The sequence below is a fragment of the Pseudorca crassidens genome, chromosome 9, assembly GCF_039906515.1.
Source record: "Pseudorca crassidens isolate mPseCra1 chromosome 9, mPseCra1.hap1, whole genome shotgun sequence".
In the NCBI taxonomy this organism is placed as follows: domain Eukaryota; kingdom Metazoa; phylum Chordata; class Mammalia; order Artiodactyla; family Delphinidae; genus Pseudorca; species Pseudorca crassidens.
Window position 1 is genome coordinate 48,198,911 of NC_090304.1, and position 26,658 is coordinate 48,225,568.

The window sequence follows — 26,658 nt, forward strand, 5'->3', positions numbered from 1 at the left end:
CACCTTCTGTTTATCTAGCCATTCAACATTTGAGTGCCTATATAAGTGCTGAGTATATAAACATATTTTTCAGTTACTGCCCACATGGAATACACATTAATGTGGTGGAGCAACAATATCACTAATTATGACACAAGGTACATAAATATCACACAAAATAAACCTTAGGGTTAAAAGCATTATAAGACATGAAAGGTTATCAAGAATTCATCAGGAAACATAATCATTTGCAGTCTCTAATAAAAGTCTCAAAATATAGAAAATAAAAACTAACAGAACTACAAAGTGAAATACACAAATCTGTAATTATAACAGATATTTTAACGTATTTTTCACAATAATCGAATTATCTGGGAAAAAATCACTAAAAATACCAGATGATTTGAGCAACAGAATTAACAATCTTAACTGATACAAAATACTGCAACCCACAACTCTTCATATTCTTTTTAAGCACACTTTGGAACACATATAAAAACCGGGCCATGAAATAAATGTCAACAAATTTTTAAAAATTGAAATCATGCATAGTATGTTCTCAAACTACAGTGCTAGAGATTAAATATAAAAAGATAATAAGAAACCCCTCTTATATTTGAAAATTACGGAGTACACTTTAGAGTAATCCATGGGTTGAAGAAAAAGTCATAAGGGAAGTTAACTATTTTAGACTCAAAATAAGAAAACACTACAGATAATATCAAAACTTGTCTGGTGAAGTTAATGCAGTGATTTGAAGGAAAATCATAACCTGAAGCCTGCTGGAAAAGAAGGAAATATGAAACATGACTAGCTATCTAAACACTAGAGATGATTTAGAAATTAAGCAGATTAATAATATAATAATACTAGACACTTGCCAGTAAGTTTTAAAATTCAGCTGAAATGGATAAAATCACAGGAATAATATCACTTACCAAAAATTACTCAGTAAGAGAAAACCTACATAAATATATAATTATTTAAAAATTGAGTGAGAAGTCAAAAAACTCTCCACAAAAAGGGAACTCCAGATCATATAGCTTCACCAGAAATTTCTACAAAGTTCAAAGAAGAAATAAATTCAGTCCTACACAACCATATGCTAAAACCACACCCGACTGGCTAAAATTTAAAAAATTGAGTCTGACAAAATTGACAAGAATAGAGTGCAACAGGAACTCTTACACACTGCCAGTGGTAGAATAAATTGGTACAATCCTTGGGGATTTTCCCCATGATATAACAATTCCACTCAATTATTTACCCTAGATAAATGTGTACACATCTCGCAATTTATGTATTAAAATACTCAGAGCAGCACTAATCATTAAAGAAAAAAAATGAAAACAAACCGAAAGTCCACCAACAATGGAATGGTTCTATAGTAGAGGAGAACTAATAAACAGAAACCTCAATTAAGTAGAGTTGGGAGACCAGAAGAGGGAGCTCTCACACCCTGCAAAGATAGCAGAGCCCAACTGGAAGAAGGACTTTCCTGGCAAGGACTTAGCCAGTGAAAAGCCGTGGACTCTTAGTTTACTGTAGCCCTTCCAGCTTCCTTTTCCTCTCTATCAACGCATTCTCCTTTCCTTGCCATGTGGAGACTTGCACATGGCTCATTATGGTTACAGTCCCCAAATTACGATTCTCTGCTGATCCCCAATAAACCTATTTTTGCCAGAGAAATATCTGGCAGTCTATTTGTTTTAGGATAGCAATAGTTTATCATATGGTCATTCATTGGAATCTTTTACGGCAATAAAAATGAATGAGAACAGCCACGTGAAACAACCGGATGACTCCTACAATCATAACATTAAGCAAAAAGAAAATCATAACACAAAAGAATACATAAAGTATGATTCCCTGTCTATAAAGTTCAAAATCAAGCAAATTTCAAGTATAGAGTTTATGATTACATATATTATGGTTCACTGTAAAGGAAGACACATAAATTACTGCTATAAAAGTCAAGATGAGGTTTACTGCTTGAAGAGGAGAGAGGCTGTGATTTGGGAGGGATGATTGAGCGGAATTTAGTTTACTGGGAAAATTCAATTTCCTAATCTGAGTGTGATTATATACACGTTTGCTTTTTTAAAATATTAGTTTTATTTATTTTTCTGTATTTTACATTTTACATTTTCTGTATTTTACATTTTATTTTTCTGTATTTTACATTTTATACATTTTACATTTCTGTATTTTACATAAAGAAAATGTTTAAAATATAATTTGGCAGAGCTTAAAAGTAACAGAAGAAAAAAATAAAAATTATAGAATGAAGGTCAAATTAAAAGAAGCAAAAAGAAGTCACAACTGCTAAAAATACACTTAGGAATATGTAGGATGAGTTAGAAAAATCCAGCAAAAGAAGAATGAGTTTTAAAAGATTAAAGAAAATTATGGATAAGGAATACAGACAAAAGAGATCCAACATAAGCATGTTGAAAAAAATAAGACAAATAGATAAGCAGAATCTAAAGATAGGAAACGCTACAGAAAAAAGAGCACAATCTGCAGACTTAAATGGCATATGAGAAAAAATATTGATAAAGAAAATTCAACACAAGACTAATTATTGGGCCAAAGAAGAAATTCTAAGGACATTACAGGCCAAAAAAAAAAAAAAAATTCTTTTTAACCACTAAGGATATTGAAGGGGAAGAATCAGCTGGTTTCAGACTTTTCTACAACAAGAGTCAATGCTAGCAGGGAACAGACTCTGCAGAACCCTGAGAGGATAACCAGAATATGATGAACACAACCAAGCGGCGATTCAAGTTCATAGAAAACTAAGACAATTTCAGATATGCAAAAAATCTCTGGACTGGCCCCTCAAAATTAAATCAAAAAGATTACTGACTGTACCTCCCTCACCAACTCCTGGTCTACATTCCTTAGTGGGGCAGTTTGGTCACTAAATGTGGCTATCCCCTGAAATGTCTCATCTCTTTTTGGCCACCTCCTGGGTAATGATTAGGATGAAAGGGATAGAAGGTTCTATAAAAAACTATTTTGAAGTTTCAGGATTGTATCCTGACCATTCCTCGGCATGATGCTTTTCTTTCCCTAACAGCAACTCCAGGCCACCCTGATTGGTACACCCTCCAGGTGGCAGGCCAGCCAAAAAGGGTCTTTGGGATTCAAACTTCATTCAGATCAGATGCCTGGATTCTCTTGTGTTTTTTTGTTTTTGTTTGTTTGTTTGTTTTGCGGTACGAGGGCCTCTCACTGTTGTGGCCTCTCCCATTGTGGAGCACAGGCTCCGGACGCGCAGGCTCAGCGGCCGTGGCTCACGGGCCCAGCCGCTCCACGGCATGTGGGATCTTCCCGGACCAGGGCATGAACCCGTGTCCCCTGCATTGGCAGGCGGACTCCCAACCACTGCGCCACCAGGGAAGCCCCTGGATTCTCTTTTGGATTGACAAGGCTCTAGGTCATGAGGATAATGATCATTTGGTTGAGTACAATGCTGGACAACTCCCCCTACAAGCCAAGATGTGGAATATAACAGGTTTCTATAAATGTTGTAAAATTGCTTTTGTCCCTTTCCCACCTGAGTGCTCTGGACTGAAGCCCTCGGTGCCAGTGGCAGATGATTAGAGAAAAAGCGAAGTTATAGACACTGCGGTGGACACACTGACTTCATGGCTGGGGGGAAGACTAGCAACACTAATACCTGGGGAAGGAGCACCTTAGAACCTGGGCGGTTCAGGGAGTGGGGAGAACAGCTAAGGCTCTCTTTTTCACCCTAGATCCAACACTACTGCCTGGCAAAATAATTATGTGGTCTGCTTGTGTCAAGCAGCAGCTGCGGCTGGCAACCTGACCCACCGCCCAGTTGTCATGCTGTCCACATGCTATGAGAATGGAAAATTTCACACAGACATGGCAGACCCTGAGCTATTCTGTTGTGCTGAGGCCATCAATGGCAGACCCCAAATGTGGACCCCTCTCGTGTGTATAGACACAGTATGACTTTGCTTCAGTCTGACTCATACGAATTAATAAAACTCTCTTGATGCTGGGAACAGCTGTGGGTTATGTCACATATGGCAAACAAAGCAGTTGTAACTACTCAGTGGCACTGCCCACCTGATGTAACCAAATCAAGGTAATGGTGACCCAAATCAAATATAACAACAAACTCCACGCTGGAGCGACCTGTGCACCTTCAGGTTATGTGTTTGCGTGTGGGGAAGTGTAGACCACTGAATGGCTCTTTAACGGGGAAGGGGTTGTTTTTGGCCCATCTTTGGCCTCCTTTATTTACTGCCAATGACACCAAGAGCAGCAGGTCATTCTAAATTCCCTTTCATGAGTTGTAATGGAAAACCAGACCCATTGTTCCTCCTGGTGTTACTCAGCTGCTGAGCCCAGGACCCTGGGGCATGGTTTAAACCAATACTACAATTTGGCCTCATCCTGTGCTTGGAGTCCTGTTGATAGCAGCCTTAATTAAATGGCACATGAGACAAGCTGAACAAATTTAGTCCCAGCTTCTGTTGGTCAGACTAATCAGAGTAGCCAGTGGAGTGGCTTATCCACGTGAAAATTCACCAGAAGCGAAGACTGTATTGTGTCAGAAAAGTGTTGGATATTTTGGGGAGACATTCTTCCACGGGTATTTCACTCTCCCACATGTTGTACTGACAAAAATGCAAGGCCCTGACAATACTTCACCTGGCTGTTTCCTAGGATGTGTGTGCAGTGAGCAACCTTGAGGGATGAAGAAATGTCTCCCTCCAGGACAAAGGGCAGGCTTGCTCTCTGCTTGCTATAAAATGGTGAGTTCCCCAAACTCAGCGTTCCTCTCCTGGAATGCAACCCACTGCATGTGGAGGCATCCATCCAAGTCTTCCACATCAACCCGGTGGGACCTAGGGCACTCAGGAAACTGACACAAACATGCCCAATGCTTATGGGGCTATACTCTGAGGAATGAAGTCCTCTGTCTCTGATAGGATTCTACATCTCCTGCCAGCATCCACTCAACAGTAATAGGCTAACTTATTAGGTTACAAGCAGAATAAAATTAAAATTCAGACCCCAAAGTTACATCAGAATTGTGAAAAATACATATATAAATTGACAATGGAAACATAGAAAAGCAGCACTTTCTTGGAAGAGCCAGGAAGACGTATCATAGTGTCTAGGCTTCCCACATGTAGAGCAAAATTCTTGACCCAGAGGTCAATAATTCATGCTGTATAAGTAAAAATGTACTAGCCAATATCAATCAGTTCAAGATTTAAAAAGAAAATAAAAATCTAAACAATACATCATTGAACATAAAAAGTACTCTGAACATAGGACGAGATTTTATTAGATTGCAAGCTCCTTGAGACCACAGACAGCATTTTTCCAGATAGAAAATGATTAGTAAAACCTTTGATTTAATAAGAAAAAGTAATTCAAGGACAGATGGAATATCTAAGGATGACAGAACACGGAAGACCTAAATTAAGTGCTATTTACTTAATACATACCCTGTCCAAAGTACTAAGGGGGACACAAAGAAATGTGAAATATGGCTTCTATACTAATAACATGTAATATACTGATCCGTATATATGAAATTCAGATTCTCATTTCTGAGAATAACTTACCTTCTAGCCCCATTTATTTTTCATCGTCTCTCCATATACTAAATTTCTTCTAGCTGTATAAGCCACCAAATAGGTATCATTTTCCTAATGGAAAACTGAACTCACCCAAGCCTCTGAATATTGCAGTTTGGATGTCTCAAAGCCTCAAACAGAATTCTTACTCCATCATCCTGCAGGTCATTGTTCCCAAGGTCCAGGCTCTTCAGGTTTGGGTTGTTCAAAATAGCAGAAGACAGATCCAGACAACATGCACTAATGAGAACACAGCCCATCACTCTGTGAGAAACAAAAAAGAGAAGTGAGATCTTCAGCTGTGAGGTTTTATTAGTTTATTCCTAGGAGAGATGCCCAGGTATTTGAGCCTTTTCTATCTATAACCTAGGGTGCACATAGGAAGGTCTAACACTACTAGTAAAAACAGATGAGATTTCTTAATGAGCAGGAAAAAAGCCAGCAGGTAAAACTGCCTTCTCTCACAAATAGGTTGTTTTCTAGTAAGCTTCCCAGATCAAGGGTATAAACACTCATTTCTATCAATACCAAAAAAAAATGGATATAACTTTCCCAAGCAACTCACAGATCTCTATGCCTTCAGTTGCTAATATATTTTTGAAATAAAAATGCTGCCCAGGAATCTAAAAGTCATATTTCTGAAGAAGAAAGAAGCTACATACAGAAAGGCATTTCCTTCAAGCCCTTTGTAGGGCATTCAAGAGCATCCTCAACCTGGCCTTGGGTTCTCTTTCCATACTTTGTTCCCACCCTATTTTCCAACCATACGCTTCCATTTCCCCCCCCAAATATATCACATCTATCTGCATTCCCCCCTTCTTCTCTCTTCTTTCCTTCTGCTTAGAATATCTGCACATAACAAAATCCTCTTTATCTTTCAAGACTAAAGTAACTCAGTGTCTTCTGTCCCATTCCTTGCTCCTTGGGACTTCTGCCATATCCTTTTAACAACATATGGAATCTATGTATAGTTGGCTTTATATTTATTTCCCTGCCATCTGTACTTTGTGAGTTACCTGAGGACAAGAGCATAACCTCAGAGATAACCTTTAGCCCCCTCAGCATCTAGCTCATATTTGTTGTAAATATTGCTTGAGAGAAGTGGCACCCTGAGAGGCTGTGAGAGTAGCTAAGGAAGTACAAATTGGTCTGTGTGTTTACAGCAATGCTAAGGAGGAAAAGCAGGCTAAGCAAACATCTTGTGTGCATAGGTCACTTAGAAATTATATCTCTGTCGCTGAAATGAAGGCACTGGATTTATTTTTTTAATCTATTTTTTTAAATACACAGCGTGATCTTTTATTTATTTATTTATTCAGCTGCTCCGGGTCTCAGCTGCGGCATGCGGAATCTTCCATCTTTACTGCAGCATGCAGGATCTTTAGTTGCAGCATGTGGGATCTTTAGCTGTGGCATGCAAACTCTTAGTTGCAGCATGCATGTGGGATCTAGTTCCCTGACCAGGGGTTGAACCCGGGCCCCCTGCACTGGGAGTGTGGAGCCCTAGCCACTGGACTACCAGGGAAGTCCCAAGGCACTGGATTTAATGATAAACTCCATTAAGTAAAATGTCTTCTAGTTGAATAATAATCAAGGAAACCAGAGAATCACATTGTAACCCATATCATATACATTTTCCCAGAGGAAGTACAGGTGCTTATTGGATCCAAGAGTTCAATCACCTTAGTGTTTACAGATGTGACAATCAACTATTAAACTCATTTGGAAATTTGGTTATCATGAGTCAGTCCAGTCAGGCCAAACACTTCTGGGTATACCACTGATCATCAGTTTATCGTTCTAGGAAAACAATGTTGGGCTTAGACCCTTAATGACTCACCCAGGCTACTAGTCCCATGGGAGGCCCTAGTGGGAAAGTGAGATTTCTAAGCGACACTTCTATCTTGCTTCACTCGAGCCACAATATTTACCTAATGAAATATTAAACATCATGTAGCCATTAAAATAATCAGATAATTGTATGTAAGTATTTAAATGTGTTTCTGAAATACTATCATGTGAAAAGGAAACCTCAAAGTCATGTCTACACAGTAATCACAATTACATATACACCTATCATGCACATGTATGTCTACCCACTCCCGGAGCAAGGGAGAACATAATAGGAGTAAAAATGGTCGCTGTTTAAGAATGACGGGATGGTTGGATATTTTAAAAAATTTCATTCCCAGTTTCTTTCAAAGTTGACCTAATTATAAACCTGAGTTTAAGAAAGAAAAACTAGTAGAGCACAATTTCGGCTTCATGGATGTAAGGTAGAAGACACACAGTAGACTCCCTGGAGCACAACCAAGGAAAAAATGAAATGGCTACCGTTCCGCCTGATGTCTCTGGTCCTCCCTACCTGAGGGAATGAGGGAAGTTGACTGTAATGACTGTAGTAATTGTTTTAGAAAAATCTGACGAATAGATTTCCCCAGCTTGTCTCACGCAGAATGAGAGAGAGGGAATCAGCTGTGTATTCTTTTCTCTGACAAATACTCTGCTCCCAGCCTTTCTTTCCGCATCTCCCCTGCCCTCACAGCACATAAAGCTACACAAAAGTAAGGTCACAGAACACCTACTCCAGGTCTTGGAGACTGCAGCCTGGATGCCGAAAGACATCACACAGAAGCTTTACTCCATCATCTTGTAGGCAGTTTGACCCCAGATCCAGATGCGTCAGGCTCTTGTTGCGTAGGAGGGAGGTTGAGAGAGATTCACTGCTGGGTGAAGTGAAATGGCAATGCCTCAGCCTGTGGGAAGGACAGTGTAAGGAGAGATGGAATCACTGCTCTACTGCCTAGACATTTATATCTTTGAAGAGATTTCACGTTACAATCCCATATTTACTTGACAGCACGCCATGTCCAATGAAATGCCCTCTTCCCCCATTGCCTCTTTGGCTGTCTCACTTGGGATCCTTAGGTTTGCGCCAAACTGGGCTACAAACTGGGTTCTTGTTCTTCAGAATTTTTCTTACTATAAATAATATGTTAACTTCCTTACACTGTATATAAATATAGTATCCTACTGCAGAAGTAGCTCTATGGAGCACAGGAGCAGGCAAATGGAGTAGAATGATGGTAATCATAATTAACTAAGGACTTTCCGTACATAATAAAAGTGGCATTTCCAATCAGAAGGGAAAAGATACATTATGCCATAAATGATTTGGGGACAACAGATCTAATATACAGGGGAAAGTAAGTTTAAGCCTTATAACGAAATAAATTTGGAATAATTTAAAATTTAAATGCTAAAAATTGTCATAAAGAATATGCAAAAGATGATATAAGTGGGTTTTTTTTTAAAAAGGTATTTCCAATTATGAAAAAACTCCTAGAAGTCATGAGGAGTCATAATTTGACTACACAAAAGTTGTAAACATCTATATCCTAAAATGACCATAAAGAAAGTTAGAAATACAGCAACATGCTAGGTAAGTTATTTACGATATATAAAAAATAATAGTAACAATGTATATGTGATATTAATACCATAACATATATAACAGAAAACATCCAGGAGAAAACTGAGCCTTATGAAGAGGCAATTCCTTGAATACTAGAGGCCAAAAACATTCGAAAAGATATTCAACATTAAATCATTTTTAGAGTTATTTTCAACTATCTAATTAGTATTGATAAAGAAGCTTATAGATACAAAGTGAAGATATTAAAAATGTAAGCCCCTAAACCGCTGAGGGAATGTACACAATCTGTCTGGAGGCAGTTTAACCATATCTGACAAAATAAAAAATTCTGACTCGTCAATTCCACGTCTAGGAAGTTACGTGACAGCAACGAACAGTATAATCACACCGTGATCCAGCCATACCACGTAACGCATTCAATGGTTTTTGTTTAATCATATTGATATATATTTACCTGTTTGGAGCCCAGAATATAGAGTTGGATGGGTAGACTTTCGTCCTAAATCCATCATTTTCTTGTAAGCATTATGAAAGCTGCATAATCTTTCTACGCCTCACATTCCTTACCTGTTCAGTGAGGCACTTAGAACTCAGGTGGCCAATCTGACACCAATAGGTACTTCCGTTCAGGTTAAACAAATTTTGCGCAGGGCCCAGCACGAAGTCAGGACAAAATAAATGGCGATTATTAATATCATCATCCTCATCATCTTCATTATCATTAAAGATTCTAGGGAAAAAGCAAGGGACACAATAGGTCCATAATATTTTCCCAGCTTAAATATATTTCAAAATGTGTATTATATTGGAAGGAGGACAACTAGCAGACACTCACACAAGGCTCTGTAGAGTGCACTCTGCATGTTTCAAGGCATCACTCATAAGCTTTACTCCACTATCTCCCAAGACACTGTCCACCAAGCATAAGTGTCAGCCTTTTATTGCTGATGAGAGCCAAAGAGAGATCCTCACAACCAGCTACCGTGAGCCCACAGCTTTCTAAGCTGAAGGAGAAAGACAGATGGGGAGGGATCAGTCAATTCCCAAAGTGCATCCTCTTCTCCTTCACAGGGAAGTTAGCTGGTACTCACAACCCCTACATCTCTACTATAGAAGCAACCTCATCAAACCTACTTAAATCATGAATTCCATTGCAGCTATGGACAGGGTATGATGAAACAAAACATAGGAGGAGAGAGGATAAGCCTCGAAAACAATGAAAATAAGATGTCCATCATAAAGAGATGTCTACAAGTCAAGTGAAAGAGGAAGGGAGGTAGAAAAAGAAAAGGAGGAGGTCTTGCAGGATTGATGAATGAGCCAATTAATGTCAGGACCCAAGCAGTTTCCCCATTCAGGTCATAATTGAGCTACGCAAGACTGAACAAAATGAATCTATAGAAAATAGTACAGAAAGACTCACGATAATCTCTCTAGGTTACACGTTGGATGCATTAAGGCCTCACACAACATCTTCACTCTGTCATCCAAGAGATTATTAGTTGATGGATTCAGAGATAACAAGCTTTGGCTTCTGATGAGAGCCTTAGAGATATTTCGGCAACAAACCGTAGTTAGGTCGCAGGACTGATTCCAAGCTGGAAAACAATACAGGAAAATAGAAATGACCACTCCTCAGAGAATAATTATAACCCCCGCTCACCCAGCCAGAGGGTGTGGTTTCCCAGTCTTTGGGATTTGTTCTGAAAATCCAGCTTCCCTACACAGAATGAGAATGATTTAACTAAAGCACAGGGCTCTGATACAGAGTTAGGGAGGGGAGGGGAGGAAGCTTGTCTCTTCCATCCGCACCTCCCAGTTTCCCCACGAAATATGTATGCAAGCATTTAAAAATATCTTCACATTATAATCTTTTTTAATCTGGGAGAAATTTCCTTTAACTACAACTTGGAAGAAGGTGGACTGGAGGATGGCTGTATCCTTGCATTCTTTGACTTCTGAAACAGAATAGAGGTGGGCAGGAAATCAGACGTAAAAGCTGTGACAACCACAAAACTGTCTGCCAGGAGCTCATTTCTTCATGGGAGCCAACCTATGTTTTCTGAGGAACCCTGTCCTTAACAGTGAAAATGAGAAGGAAATCAGAAATAAAATAAAATGGTTTCTAAAAATAAAGTAAAAGAGGAAGGGAAACAGAAGAAGAAAATAAGAAGCACATGTAGAGCCCCTATTTTCAGAGACTCATATTTAGAGACGACTTGGGCTTTGACCATGGCTGGGACTAATATCAGCTATTGGTAAGAAGAGTCAGGCAGCAGCATTCCTGGAACTTGGAATTGTTCCATTTACTCCCATTAATCAAGGACTTATCAACTTGAGTCCCTTGAGAATTGGTTCTCTACATCAAAATCAGGGTATAGAGAGGTAGGAACAGGAGAAACTCCCTCCTCAGTCCAGAATTAGACCTCAGTGGGTGACCTAGAACATGGCTCAAGGCTGAAAACCTCACCTTGCTTTGAAAAGTTGTTATGGACTGAATTGTTCCCCAAATTTGTATGTTGAAGCCCTACCCCCAGCCCAATGTGACACTATTTAGAGACAGGGCCTCTAAGGAGGTAGTTAAGGTTAATGAGATTGTAAGAGTGGACCCCTAATCCAATAGGACTGATGTCCCCATAAGGGGAGGAAGAGACACCAGGAGTGAGCACACGCACAAAAAGGCCATGTGAGGACACAATGAGAAGGTAGCCATCTACAAGCCAGGGAGAGAGGCCTCACCAGAAACCAACCCTGCCAGCACCCAGATCTTGACCTTCCAGCTTCCAGAACTGTGAGAAATAAATTTATATTGTTTAAGTCTGTGCTATTTTGGGTATTCTGTTATGGGAGCCTGAGCAGATTAATACAAAAGGGTTTATATCAGCAGCCAGGTAGGCAATTAGGGAAACAAGGGAAATCTTATAAACTATGTTTGAATAGAGCTCTTCTAGACAGAAAAGAGACTCCAATATTATGGGACCTGTGGATAAAATAGTAAAGCTTAAGAGAAAGAAAACATTACACTAAGGGACAGAAAATAAGCACATGTATAAAACCCAGAAAACTAGGAAACAGAAGAAAGTGCTTAGAAAGGCTTCCTTTACATTTTAAATGTATAGGAAGACTCTGTGAAACAAGAATACCACATCAGAAGTGGAGATCAGGGGAATTCCCTAGAGGTCAACTGGTTAGGACTCCACGCTTCCACCCCAAGGGGCACAGGTTCGATCCCTGGTTGGGGAACTAAGATCCCGCATGCCTCAAAAAAAAAAAAAAAAGTCAAAACAAAACAAAACAAAAAAAACAATAGAGAACTGAAATCTGAATTTGAAGAAATGAAAAGCAAAATCAATATAAATAAATATGCGAAACTCCCCAAGAAGGAAGGGGGAAAAAGATTTAGAGGACAAAAAATAAGTAAGTGTTATATAGGAACAGAGCTACAACTAATGACTATTAGATGCTCTTAAAAAAAAGAGACAGAGACAGCACGTGCAACAGAGTGAGCCCTGACGTCATTTTAAAAAACCAGTTTATTCTGAGGGGAATAAAGAAATGTTTCCCACAGATCAAAAGTAATAAAATGTAAAAGTAATTTTAAAAAATCCTGAGAACACTAGTGAGAAAGTCCGGGAAGGTGGGAGGGAGTTAAGGGGTTGAAGTGTCAGGTTATCCTTAGACTTCTCTTTAGAACACTAGAAAAAAGTAATGTAACAAAGTCAAAGTGTGAAGAACACAGTGGAGGCCTAAGACCAAGATACACGTCATTCATCTGTGAAGACAGTCAAAGGACATAAAGGAAGTCATAAAATGTATCATTCACACACATTGCATGAAAACGTTAGTTTAAAATTGTACCACCCAATCATGCAATGAATCAAAACTAAGATTTTATACAGTGGGAAAGGTGAGTTTAAGAAAACAAAACCAAAAACTAGCAGTATACATTGATTAAAAATTAAGTGTACAGAATTGAGTCTAAATAATTGTATTCATGTGTTGCCATGATAAAAAGTCAGAAAAGTTTTGAAAGAGTTCAAAGGGTAAAATATTTAGCCCCTGTAATCCTAGATTAAATGAACATACTGGAAATTGTATGATCGAGGTATACTAAATATACTGCCTTACATAAGGGTATTTTAAATGCTCTAATCCTTTTGAATTTGATCAAGATATATTTGGGGGGGGAACCCTGAAGAGTAATAACTAATAATCATCAATTAAAAACAGGCACTATAACTTGCAAATGTTCCAACATACCTGGACACAAAACAAAAATGAAACAAAATGTAGCTCATTTGTGAATCAAGAAATAGAAGTGGTACTGAAAACATTAAAAAATGCTTCTAACTGGAGATATAAACAGTACGTGCCCCTGAGTCCCTTTGTTCATCATCTATTTTGCTCTTATCCTTTCCATATTATAAGTCTGAGCTTCTCAAACTCTCTTCTTTTCTTCGTGCCAATTAATAGAACTTCAGCTATGGACCTCCTAATGCTTTATGAATGAAATCTCAGCCTCATGAAAAGAAAATGTTCCCTCTTTCCCTTGCATCTGCAAAGAAAAGCAGATGGTATTACAAGTCAGAAAATATTTTGTAAGAACATTTTTGCTGTGTTTTATTGTTTTATCATAACAAGGGAATCTTACAAGATACCTGGACCTTAGAAATTGTTGCTATGCCTTGTGAAAACAACCCTTAAGTGCTTTTAAGTCTGTAATTTTGATTGTCTTATATAAAAATGTGTCTCTCTTGCAATATTCAAATTGATATTTTGGAATTCCTACATGTTACAAATATTGAAAGAATTTTGTTAAAGCAGAAAAAAAGATCATCAGTACTCTCCTCTCACATGCATTAAGGTAATAAAAAATATATAGAATTCTTCTCTTCCTAGAGTTTGAAGGTCCTGTCTCGTTTATATTAATATGTAACATCAATCACCAGTGACTCAGTCGAAAGGGAAGATGAGAGCTGAGGTTTGTGGCTCCATACTTATCCCTAAACATGAACCAGCGAAACGGAGGAAATACATTAACTTACTTTTGGGTCCTATTGGAGAACCAGCCCTATAATCTCTTAATATTGCTACTAAAACGAGGCCCTGGGCTGAAAATTTCCAAAGCCCCTTCAAAGTAAGCACATTACAATTATTATTTTTTTGTTGTTCTTATTGATTGGTTTTATTGTTCTTATTATATTCAGAACAGCTGTCTGAATATATCTTTCTTTTCTAAAAATGCCTGCTGCTTAATTTTCAGGTTGCCCAAGAATTTCTTGTTGTTGAGTGTGAGATTATTTTTCTGATATGAACTAGACATTGAGATATGGCAGAATGGAGTTGCTGCTAAAGCAGTATGGTTGCAGAAGTTATGTGTTGCCCACGTATGGGCCGAATGCACCACAGGTGCCAGAGGAATGGTGCTCACAAGAGAAAGAGCTTTTACGTTAATAAGACAGGCTTCCTGGGCCTGTTCTAAAGCAAAGTAAATCATTAGATAAATCAATGTGGTCTAAAATTTGAGACCTAAAATGGCTATGGGACTTCTCCCTGATTCTACTAAAGTGAGAAATAAAAATGCACACGTTTTCTTAGATCACATAAGGCTTTGCATTTCTTTAACAGTAAGTCTAAACTAAAGAATTTCCTAAATCTCTTACAGTTCCCTTATAGGTCAAATAATCATTACTTATGTTAATATTTATTGTTTATTTTTTTAAAACATCTTTAATGGAGTATAATTGCTTTACAATGGTGTGTTAGTTTCTGCTTTATAATTATGTTAATATTTAAAAGAATATAAATATAAATCTGGGTGTATAATTTAAATGAGTTAAATAAATAACTAACATCTTCATAAATTAGGATCTTATAAATCTTGGAATGAGACAATATTACAAACACTATACTATCTGGGTCAAGCTTGAGATATAATACTGTTTTGCTAAATTCTTAGTTACTAACAGCAGCTATACTCTCCTTAATGTTAACTTGAATATATTTTCTAAACTTACTAATTGATTTTAGAAACTTGGAATAATGTAATATTTAAAAAATTAGTAATTTGGGGCTTCCCTGGTGGCACAGTGGCTGAGAGTTCACCTGCCAATGCAGGGGACATGGGTTCGTGCCCCAGTCCAGGAAGATCCCACATGCCGTGGAGCGGCTGGGCCCGTGAGCCATGGCCACTGAGCCTGCGCATCCGGAGCCTGTGCTCCGCAACGGGAGAGGCCACAGCAGTGAGAGGTCCGCACATCGCAAAAAAAAAAAAAAAAAATTAGTAATTTGTGTTTATCTAAAGACATCTAAAGAAATTAAACTTCAAAGAGAGAAAATAAATTACATTCTTACAACAATCTGTTACCATTTTTTCTTCATACTATTCAAATTAAAATAGCAAAATCAATGTATTGTCTTATATCCCATGTTATTTATGTTTAAAAAGTTAGGGCTTAAACATTTAAACCAGGGGTCCCCAACCCCTGGGCCATGGACTGGTACTGGTCCGTGGCCTGTTAGGAACCGGGATGCAGAGCAGGAGGTGAGCGGCAGGTGGGCAAGCGAGCAAAACTTCAGCTATATTTACAGCCGCTCCCCATTGCTCGCATTACCACCTGAGCTCCACCTCCTGTCAGATCAGCTGCGGCATTAGATTCTCATGGGAGCGCAAACCCTACTGTGAACTGCACATGCGAGGCACCTAGATTTCAAGGTCCTTATGAGAATCTAATGTTTGATGATCTGAGGTGTGGCAACCCTGAGGTAGGGCAACCCGTACCAGCAGAAATTTACCTATGTTTTTTACCTATGTTTTTTTACAAGCTGTGAGTTTTGTCGTCACCAATAAGGACGACTCAGGGAGCTTCACTTTTCTCAGCAAACTACTCATGAGGAAGGACATGGGGTGTACCTGGGTCCAGTCTGTACACAGCACACACTCAGGTTCCTCAAAGGCAAAGTTCAGTTCATCAAAACTATCAGTAATAAAAAGGAGACTACTCGGCTGGGACAGAATCCTTTCAATGGGGCCTTCTGTGCAGGGCCAGTCCTTTGATATCATTTGAGCAAAGCTTCTCTCTCTCAACTGGTTCATTTCTCTTGCATTGAGATAAAAAACATAGGTGAATTTCTGCTGGTAGGGGCTGCCCTGTGCCCAGTCTAACATCACCATTCTCACCAAGGTTGTCTTCCCAACTCCCGCAGCCCCCTGAAGGATCAGCAGAACAGGCTGCTCACCTGTTCTGACATCCTCATCAAACAAACGTTCCAACAGTTCTCGGCCTTCCTGAGCAATTTCATGACAGAAGTTTTCAGATTCTCCAAGCAAATGGTTCTTATCTAACATGATGCAAAATGTTTCCCTTATTTGAACTCTGTATTCTGCTCCATCACCTAAATCAGTTAGAAGGGAGCCAGAAGATACACATGATCAGAATTAATTCTATGATTTTCAATCTTAAGAATATTGCACTTAGAGTAGGACCAGGAAGTGACACATGCTGAAATCAAAGTACAGCTGGTTTAAATGAGAAAAGAATGTAAATAAAACAAAAATATTCTTGTAGATTTAAAACCCACATTATAAACTGAAAAAACAGAACCCACAATGCAGAAATTAATGATGGAAAATAAAAATTAGATTCGTTCCAGAAATACTTTTTCTCTTCCCTGTACTTCTATTCTACAGAGAAAAAAGAGGATGTATGTGGAGAACAGAGCCATCATCCAGATAAAAGGAGAACACAGGCAACAATTAACAATAATACCCAGATAGGAACTGAACACAGATCTGAATCTACAGATCAAAATCATCCGCTTTATACAGATAAACCATTAGTGGACATGAACAGTTGCAGACATTCTCCCCAAGGAGCAAGACGGCTAAGCCCCACATCGAGCTTCCCACCCTTGGGGTCCTGCACTGGGAAGATGAGCCCACAGAACGTTTGGCTTCGAAGGCAGCAGGGCTTACTTTCAGGAGAGCCAGAGGGCTGTAGGAAACACGACTCTGCTCTTAAAGGGCACATACAAAATCTCACATGTTGAGACCCAGAGTAAAAGCAGTGATTTGAAAGGAGCTTGGGTAAGACCTAGTATCTGATCTTGGAAAGCCTCCCAGAGAGGCAGGAGGCAACTGGGACTCACCCATGGGACACAGACACTGATGGCAGCTGTTTGGGGAGTTCCTTCTACCACGAGGACACTGGTGCTGCCAAGAGCCATTTTGGAGTCCTTCCCCTAGCTCATTAGCACCAGGACCCAGCCCTGCCCACCAGCTGGTTGGCACCAGTCCTGGGGCACCCCAGACCAAGCAGCAACCACGTAGGGACACAGCTTCACCCACCAGCAAGCCGGTAGAAGCCGTAGGCCCCCCTGAGCATCCCAGCTGGCCCAGGACCCATCCCCCAGACCCCCACCAGTGGGCAGACACCAGTCCCTGGACCCTGCCTACCAGCGGGTGGACACACCAGCTCCAAGATATCTTAGGCCCCTCAGCCAGCATCCCTGGAATCCAGCGTCAACCACCAGTGGGTCAGTACTGGCCCCAGAACCTCCCTCATCTACCACCCCAAACCTGACTCTGCCCATTAGTGGGTCATTACTAGCCCTGGAACCCCTCAGAGTGCCACAGCCAGTCACCTCTGGACCTGGCTCCACCCAGGGGTGCCAGGACAGACTGGTCCAGTCCTGGCACCCCTGTACTCCCAAAGCCAGCCACCTTGTGATCCGGCCCCACCAACCAACAGGTCAGCCCAGACCGTGCAGCCAGTCACACCACGCCCCAACCCCACCCAATAGCAGGTCAACACCAGCTCTGGGAACCCTGGGCCTGCAGCCGGCCACCCATGGCCCAGCCCCACTCACCAGCGGGACAGCACCAGGACAGGGACCCCCCAGGCCATGCAGCCAGCTGCTCCAGGACCAGCTCCACCAGCAGCCAGCAGCCTCTGCACTAGGCAGGGCCTAGCAACCAGGCCAGGGGCCAGCCATGCCTACCTGTGTGCCCACAGTAGGCATGTGGCCTGTTGTAGCCCTGCCACAACAGAAGGGCCCATGCAGCCCAGACAGGAGTCACCACTAGAGCATATAACTCTGTTGACCAGAGGGAAGTGTGCTACTGGGCCTCAGGTCAGCTCCTAAATAAGCCACTTCCCCAAGATTAGGAAGCACAACTGACCTACCTAATACACAGAAACAGACACAGAAACAACTACAAGAAAAAAACTAAAAAACACATACACATGGAGGCTAAACAATATGCTACTAAACAACTAATGGGTCAATGAAGAAATCAAAGGGGAAATAAAAAAATACCTAGAGACAAACGAAAATGAAACCACGATGATCTAAAACCTATGGGATGCAGCAAAAGCAGTTCTAAGAGGGAAGTTTCTAGCAATACAGTCTTAACTCAGGAAATAAGAAAAATCACAAATAAACAACCTAACCTTACACCTAAAGCAACTAGAGAAAGAAGAACAAACAAAACCCAAAGTTAGTAGAAGGAAAGAAATCATAAAGATCAGAGCAGAAATAAATGAAATAGAAATGAAGAAAACAACAGCAAAGATCAATGAAACTAAAAGCTGGTTCTTTGAAAAGATAAACAAAATTGATAAACTTTTAGCCAGACTCATCAAAAAAAACAGGGAGAGGGCTCAAATCAATAAAATTAGAAATGAAAAAGGAGAAGTTAACAATGGACACTGCAGAAATACAAAGAATAAGAGACTACCACGAGCAACTATATGCCAATGAAATGGACAATCTGGAAGAAATGGACAAATTCTTAGAAAGGTACAATCTCCCAAGACTGAACCAGGAATAAATAGAAAATATGAACAGACCAAACACAAGTACTGAAATTGAAACTGTGATAAAAAACTCCCAACAAACAGAAGTTCAGGACCAGATAGCTTCATAGGAGAATTCTATCAAACATTTAGAAAAGAGTTAACACCTATCCTTCTGAAACTATTCCAAAAAATTGCAGAGGAAGGAATACTCCCAAACTCATTCTATGAGGCCACAATCACCCTCTCACCAGAACCAGACAAAGATATCACAAAAAAAGAGAATTACAGGCCAATATCACTGATGAACACAGACACAAAAATCCTCAACAAAACACTAGCAATCCAAATTCAACAATACATTAAAAGGATCATACACCATGATCAAGTGGAATTTATCCCCAAGGAGATTTCAGTATCTGGAAATCAATCAATGTGATTCACCACATTAACAAATTAAATAATAAAAATCATACGATCACTTCAATAGATGCCAAAAAAGCTTCTGACAAAATTCACATCCATTTAGGAAAAAAACTCTCCAGAAAGTGGAGGTGACCATACTACCCAAGGCAACCTACGGATTCAATGCAATCCCAATCAAAATACCAAGGGCATTTTTCACTGAACCAGAACAATCTAAAATTTGTATGGAAACACAAATGACCCCAAATAGCAAAAACAATCTTGAAAAAGAAAAACAAAGCTGGAGGTATCATAATCCCTGACTTAAGACTATACTACAGTAATCAAAACAGTATGGTACTAACACAGAAACAGACACACAGAACAATGGAACAGAAAAGAGAGCCCAGAAATGAACCCATACTTATATGGTCAATTAATCTACAACAAAGGAAATATGAATATATAATTGAGAAAAGAGAGCCTATTCAATAAATTGTGTTGGGAAAAGTAGACAGCTGACATGCAAAAGACTACTTTGTCACACCATATACAAAAATAAACTCAAAATGGATTAAAGACTTAAATGCAATGCAAGCAACCTAAATGTCCATCGACAAAGGAATGGATAAAGAAGGTGTGGTACATATATACAATGGAATATTACTCAGCCATAAAAAAGAATGAAACAATGTCATTTGCAGCAACACGGATGGACCTAGGGATTGCCATACTGAGTGAAGTAAGTCAGACACAGAAAAACAAATATTATATGATATCGCTTAAATGTGGAATCTATAAAAATGGTACAGATGAATTTATTTATAAAACAGAAATAGAGTCACAGATGTAGAAAACAAACTTATGGTTACCAGGGGGGAAAGGGTGGGGGAGGGATAAATTGGAAGATTGGGATTGACATATACACACTACTGTATATAAAATAGAAAACTAATAAGGACCTACTGTAGAGCACAGGGAACTCAACCTATATGGGAAAAGAATCTAAAAAAGAGTGGATATATGTATATGTATAACTGAATCACTTTGCTGTACAGTAGAAACACAACATTTTAAATCAACTATACTCCAATAAAAATTTTTTTAAAAAGACTTAACTGTTAAGACCTAAACCCATACAACTTCTGGAAGAAAACATAGGCAGTATGCTCTTTGACACTGGTCTTAGCAATATTATTTTGGATATGCCTCCTCAGGCAAAGGAAATGAAAGCAAAAGTAAACAATAGGACTACATCGAACTAAAAAGCTTTTTTTTTAAAAAAGCTTTTGCATTTGAGGGTATTATGCTAAGCGAAATAAGTCACAAAGAGAAAGATATAATATCACTTATATGTGGAATCTAAAAAAATGCAACAAACTAATGAATATAACAAAAAAGAAGCAGACTGACAGATATAGAGAACAAACTAATGGTTACCAGTTGGGGGGGAGGGGAACTATAGGGGTATGGGATTAAGAGGTACAAACTATTACATACAAAATAAGCTACACGGATATATTGTACAACATGGGGAATATAGCCAATATTTTATAACAATAAATGGACTTTTAAAAATTATGATTCTTATATCGTACACCTGTGACTTATATAATATTGTACATCAACTATACTTCAATAAATAAATAAATAAATAAATAAAAAGCTTTTGCACAGTGAAACTATCAACAAAACAAAAAGGCCATCTACTGAATGGGAGAAGATATTTGCAAATACTATATCCATTAATGTGTTAATAGCCAAACTACACAAAGAGCTCATACAACACAACATTAAAAAAAAGCCCTGGTGGCACAGTGGTTAAGAATCCGCCTGCCAATTCAGGGGACATGGGTTCGAGCCCTGGTCCGGGAAGATCCCACATGCTGCGGAGCAACTAAGCCCGTGCGCCGCAACTACTGAGCCTGTGCTCTAGAGCCCACGAGCCACAACTACTGAGCCCAAGTGCCACAAGTACTGAAGCCCGTGCGCCTAGAGCCCATGCTCTGCAACAAGAGAAGCCACCTAATGAGAAGCCCGTGCACTGCGACGAAGAGTAGCCCCTCTCGCCACAACTAGAGAAAAGCCCACGTGCAGCAACAAAGACCTGATGCAGCAAAATAAATAAATTTATTTTTTAAAAAAAACCTATTGAAAAATGGGCAGAGGACCTGAATAGACATTTTTTCAAAGATGACTTCAGATGGGCAACAGCATATGAAAAGATTCTCAACATCACTAATCATCAGAAAAATACAAATCAAAATCACAATAAGATATCACCCCACATCTGTCACAATGGCTATTATCAAAAAGACAACAAATAACAGGTGTTGGCGAGGATATGGAGAAAATGGAACCCTCAGGCACTGTTGGTGGGAATGTAAGTTGGTACAGCCAGTATGGAAAACAGTAAGAAGGTTCCTCAAAAAATTGAAAACAGAACTACCATACGATACAGTAATTCTACTCCTGGGTATTTAGCCAAAGAAAATGAAAACACTAATTCAAAAAGATATATGCACCCTTATGTTTATTGTAGCATTATTTACAACAGCCAAGATATGGAAGCAACCTAAGTGCCCTTCAACAGATGAACAGATAAAGAAACTGTGGTATATATACACAATGGAATATTAGCCATAAAAAGGAATGAAATCTTGCCATTTGTGACAACATGGGTAGACCTAGAGGGTGTTATGCTAAGTGAAGTAAGTCAGACAGAGAAAGACAAATACTGTACAAGTTCACTTATATGTAGAATCTAAAAAACATAATGAAACAGAAACAGAGTCATAGATACAGAGAAAAACAGGTGGTTGCCAGAGGGGTGGGAGATGGGAGGAATTTAGAAATAGGTGAGGGAGAGGTACAAACTAAAAAAGAAAAAGAAAGAAAGAAATGAACATTGAAGCATAGCCTGAAGAATATTTTAAAGAAAAGAAAAGAAATTCCCAAGTGTCCAAGTAGAATGAAAATATAGTTACATCTTTCCCTAGTTCAGTCTGATTCCTTCTTTAGAGCTCAATTTAAATGTCACTATCTCTGGGAAGACTTCTCTGAACTCCAAAGATAGATAGTTCTCTCTTTTGTACATTCTCAGAACACAGTATATTTTCCATTCACAGCACATATCTCAAGCTGGAATTACTTTAGTTTTTAAAGCATATAATTCTTTTCTTTGTTCTACTAGGGCATTGAGTGCAAACATCTAACAAAGTTCATATCCCACTAAATTATGCTTAGTTCTCCCCCAGGGGAAGGTATGGTATTAGAAGTCAGATACTCTTTCTTTTTATGGTATAATATCATACAGTGCTGTACTTTTAAAAAATTGAGATTATAAGGATGATCTTTACTATCTTCATTATACTTTTATCTATCTTCCAAATTTTCCAAAGTAAATTTCTATGGAGGTAGAACCTTGGTTTCCTAAATTTATGGTCAGTTATACCACAAAAATAAGCTTCCTTATGTTGTATCAGAAATTAAGGTCCAAGCAGGAACTTATCTTCAAAATCATTTAATACAATAAGACATTTTTATTTATTAGTGCTTAGAATAAAATAGGTTCTCAATTATTTCTTGAATGAAATAATGTAGCCCATTAGAAAGCAGCATAGCTGAGCTAAGCTGGTCCAGTTTTCTTTGTATTATAATTCAATTTATATAACCTAGAATTCAGCCATATAGAATTCAAAACAAAGTAGGGGGACTGGAAATGGTATTGAACTAAGACTGAGAAAACCTGGTCCTAGAAATAACATTTTACACAGACTAGTTGTCACCATCCTGGAACTCAATTACACCATCATTTCTTTTTAAAAAAATTTTAATTAATTTATTTTTTACACAGCAGGTTCTTATTAGTTATCTATTTTATACACATCAGTGTATACATGTCAATCCCAATAGCCCAATTCATCATACCACCACCACCACCCCCTGCCACTTTCCCCCCTTGGTGTCCATATGTTTGTTCTCTACATCTGTGTCTCTATTTCTGCCTTGCAAACTGGTTCATCTGTGCCATTTTTCTAGATTCCACATATATGTGTTAATATACGATATTTGTTTTTCTCTTTCTGACTTACTTCACTCTGTACGATAGTCTCTAGATCCATCCACATCTTTACAAGTGACCCAATTTTGTTCCTTTTTATGGCTGAGTAATATTCCATTGTATATATGTACCACATCTTCTTTATCCATTCGTCTGTTGATGGGCATTTAGGTTGCTTCCATGACCTGGCTATTGTTAATAGTGCTGCAATGAACACTGGGGTGCATGACTCTTTTTGAATTATGGTTTTCTCTGGGTATATGCCCAGCAGTGGGATTGCTTGGTCATATGGTAATTCTATTTTTAGTTTGTTAAGGAACCTCCATACTGTTCTCCATAGTGGCTGTATCAATTTACATTCCCACCAACAGTGCAAGAGGGTTCCCTTTTCTCCACACCCTCTCCAGCATGTGTTGTTTGTAGATTTTCTGATAATGCCCATTCTAACTGGTATGAGGTAATACCTCACTGTAGTTTTGATTTGCATTAATTTGATCTGATTTGATTTGATTTGCTCTAATAATTAATGATGCTGAGCAGCTTTTCACGTGCTTCTTGGCCATCTGTATGTCTTCTTTGGAGAAATGTCTATTTAGGTATTCTGCCCATTTTTTGATTGGGTTGTTTGTTTTTTTAATATTGAGCTGCATGAGCTGCTTATATAAACATTTTTCTTTTGATGTGGACCATTTTTAAAGTCTTTACTGAATTTGTTACAGTATTGCTTCTGTGTTATGTTTTGGTTTTTTTGTCCCCAAGGCATGTGGGATCTTAGCTCCCCGACCAGCGATCAGACCCATACCTGCTGTATTGGAAGGCAAAGTCTTAACCACTGGACTACCAGGGAAGTCCCTACAGCATCATTTCTAATGGAAGAGAGGAGACACAAAAAGCCAAATAATCCCTGTCAGCTCAGGGACTCTTCAGTCTATAAAACAAGATATCAAGATACCTTTGTTCATCAGACTGTCAATTTTTGACTGGCCATTTCCAAATACTGCTCTTTTGAGGCTCTGAATTAACATGGTTCTGTTTCTGACTTTGTCCAGAGAGCCAGTTTTGTCAACTCTTTTTGAACAATAATCACAGAACAGGTAGGATATTGCAAGAAGTTAACAAGGGTTGAACAAAGGTCCCCTGGGAGATAACTTTCTCCCATGATGCTTCAAAAGCACAAACCTCCCAAATCTGACAAAAAGTCCATCTACTTACCCAGCACTGCTTCCTGATCACCTTGTACCTCTCTGGCCCCAGTGTCCTCTGGTCTCAGTCTGGGCTGTCCCTGCAACAGGTTCCAAAAGGATCGTGAGATTTACCAAAAACAAGGAGAATTTAGTGATGGCCAGAACAGGGGCCAGAATTTTCCTCAGTGTCCAATTCTATGATCATCTGGGTTTAAGAAGCTAGAGCCAACAAGGCCTCAGACTCCACCAGCTCAGCTGAGGGTGAAGTGATGTGGTGTGAACAACACTGAAGCATGATACCTCTTGCCATGCTTCCCACCCTGTAACTCTAAGGCAAGTAGTCTAGTCTAAGCCTAAGTTTCCTCGACTGTACTGACCTCACAAGGATATGGTGAGGCTCAAAAGAAATAATGGGGCTTCCCTGGTGGCGCAGTGGTTGAGAGTCCGCCTGCCGATGCAGGGGACATGGGTTTGTGCCCCGGTCCGGGAAGATCCCCCATGCCGCGGAGCGGCTGGGCCCATGAGCCATGGCTGCTGGGCCTGCGCGTCCAGAGCCTGTGCTCTGCAACGGGAGAGGCCACAACAGTGAGAGGCCCGCGTACTGCAAAAAAAAAAAAAAAAAAGAAAGAATGGATATACATTTTGGAGCTCTAAAGCCTTGTATACGAAGGAGGAATTTTAGATGTCTACAGAATTTCACGCCTGGGAATGACTAAAACTACTGTTTTGCCTTACGTCCTTTAATAATTTTTTGCCCATTCCTCATATTTCAGCAAAGATTTAAGGTCATATTTGAGTGTCCTCAAAATTTAGGCCAACCTATGACTTTATTTGTAGTTTAGGCAAAGGAGCACTAGATGGGGCAATTCTTTTCACTCAATTCCTTTAATCATTCTAATTGGTACAAGATGGATGAATTACCCCCAATTAAGGAGCCAGGCTGAATAACAGTACTCAGAACCCTCCAGCCTGTTTAGTGTTCCTCAAACAATCCAACGTACTTGAGTACCATGGAGCCTGTGTCTCACAGAATGGTTTAATCCCCAAGTCCCTCTCATAGAACCAATGGGCTCCAGGAACCACTTCCTTCTTTCCACCTGTAGAAGTGTGTCCAGCATCACTCACAGTTGATCTCTGCGTTTGCTCTCTCACACAGATCCTTCAGGTTCATCTTGCCAAAGATTTTGAGAGCCACCCCCCAGGCCTGCTCTCCTGGATGGTACTTGTTCATCAAGTTAGCCAAATCCTCCCGCTTGGCCTTCTTCACTTCAGACCAGGGTATCCTGCAGGATCCAGGTCCCGTGGTCTCATTCTTTAGGAGTGACTTGAATCTATTTAATTCCTCTTTGTTTAGCTCCTCCAAATACAGTAGCAGCCCCAAATCAGAAAAGAAGGAGGAAGATGACAAATCTGTCATCTTGTCCAGGGATCAATATTCAAGCTTCAGTGGCGAAAAAATAATCAAAAGAATGTGGAATAAATGGGGCCTATGGAAAAGTAAGTTTAGAAAATGAAATACCTCTAAAAACATATATTAATTCAACAAACCTGTATTGAAGCCTACTGTATCAGGCTCAGTACTGACTTCCTGTCCACTGTAATACATTTTCTATCATAAAAACATTCTTCTAATATAGACCAATCTATGATTCTTCCACCTTCCCAAGAGTTACTCCCAGTCCCACACTTATGAGCTGTAAGTAATAAAGAAAGGCAATTCATCTCTCATTACTCTTCTGCAAAGCAAGGATATCAGAACCAATCTCAGAGGACTGTGGTATGGATTAAATAAGGTAGAGTTCCTATATCAGCTGGCTCAGAACAGGCTCCTACTACGTATTGGCAAATTTCTTCATTCTCTCTCTCCCCCACCAACACCCAACATACATCTCAGCCTATAAAACGTTGTTATTGTACCCCCATCATTACTCTTGAAGCACATGTGTCACCATTGGCATATATCACCATTTACCTCTTGTCATGTCATCTCTGGTCACAAATCCATACTAGTCCCTGAAGACCTGCATTCTTAGCTCACAAGCTACTTTCACATCCACTCCCCAACACCACAATTATTCTGGGTGAGCTCAAAGTTAAAGCCCTTCCCAAACAGCATTCTCCCCCACCTCAACCCCTATGACCTCATTCCACTCTAGCATTTCACTCT

At 39.4% G+C, this 26,658-nt stretch overlaps 1 protein-coding gene across 1 annotated transcript in view; it reads right to left on the reverse strand.

Moving 5' to 3' along the window:
• The window catches only part of NLRP14 (NLR family pyrin domain containing 14), a 46,088-nt gene extending 20,180 nt beyond the window's left edge, over positions 1 to 25,908 (reverse strand). Inside the window, 9 exon segments of the mRNA XM_067751671.1 lie at positions 5,700 to 5,870; positions 8,192 to 8,362; positions 9,878 to 9,973; positions 9,975 to 10,046; positions 10,466 to 10,640; positions 16,282 to 16,437; positions 24,520 to 24,575; positions 24,577 to 24,589; positions 25,617 to 25,908. Of these exon segments, the coding sequence (XP_067607772.1) occupies positions 5,700 to 5,870; positions 8,192 to 8,362; positions 9,878 to 9,973; positions 9,975 to 10,046; positions 10,466 to 10,640; positions 16,282 to 16,437; positions 24,520 to 24,575; positions 24,577 to 24,589; positions 25,617 to 25,908 (1,202 nt within the window).
• Positions 25,909 to 26,658: the final 750 nt, after the last annotated feature.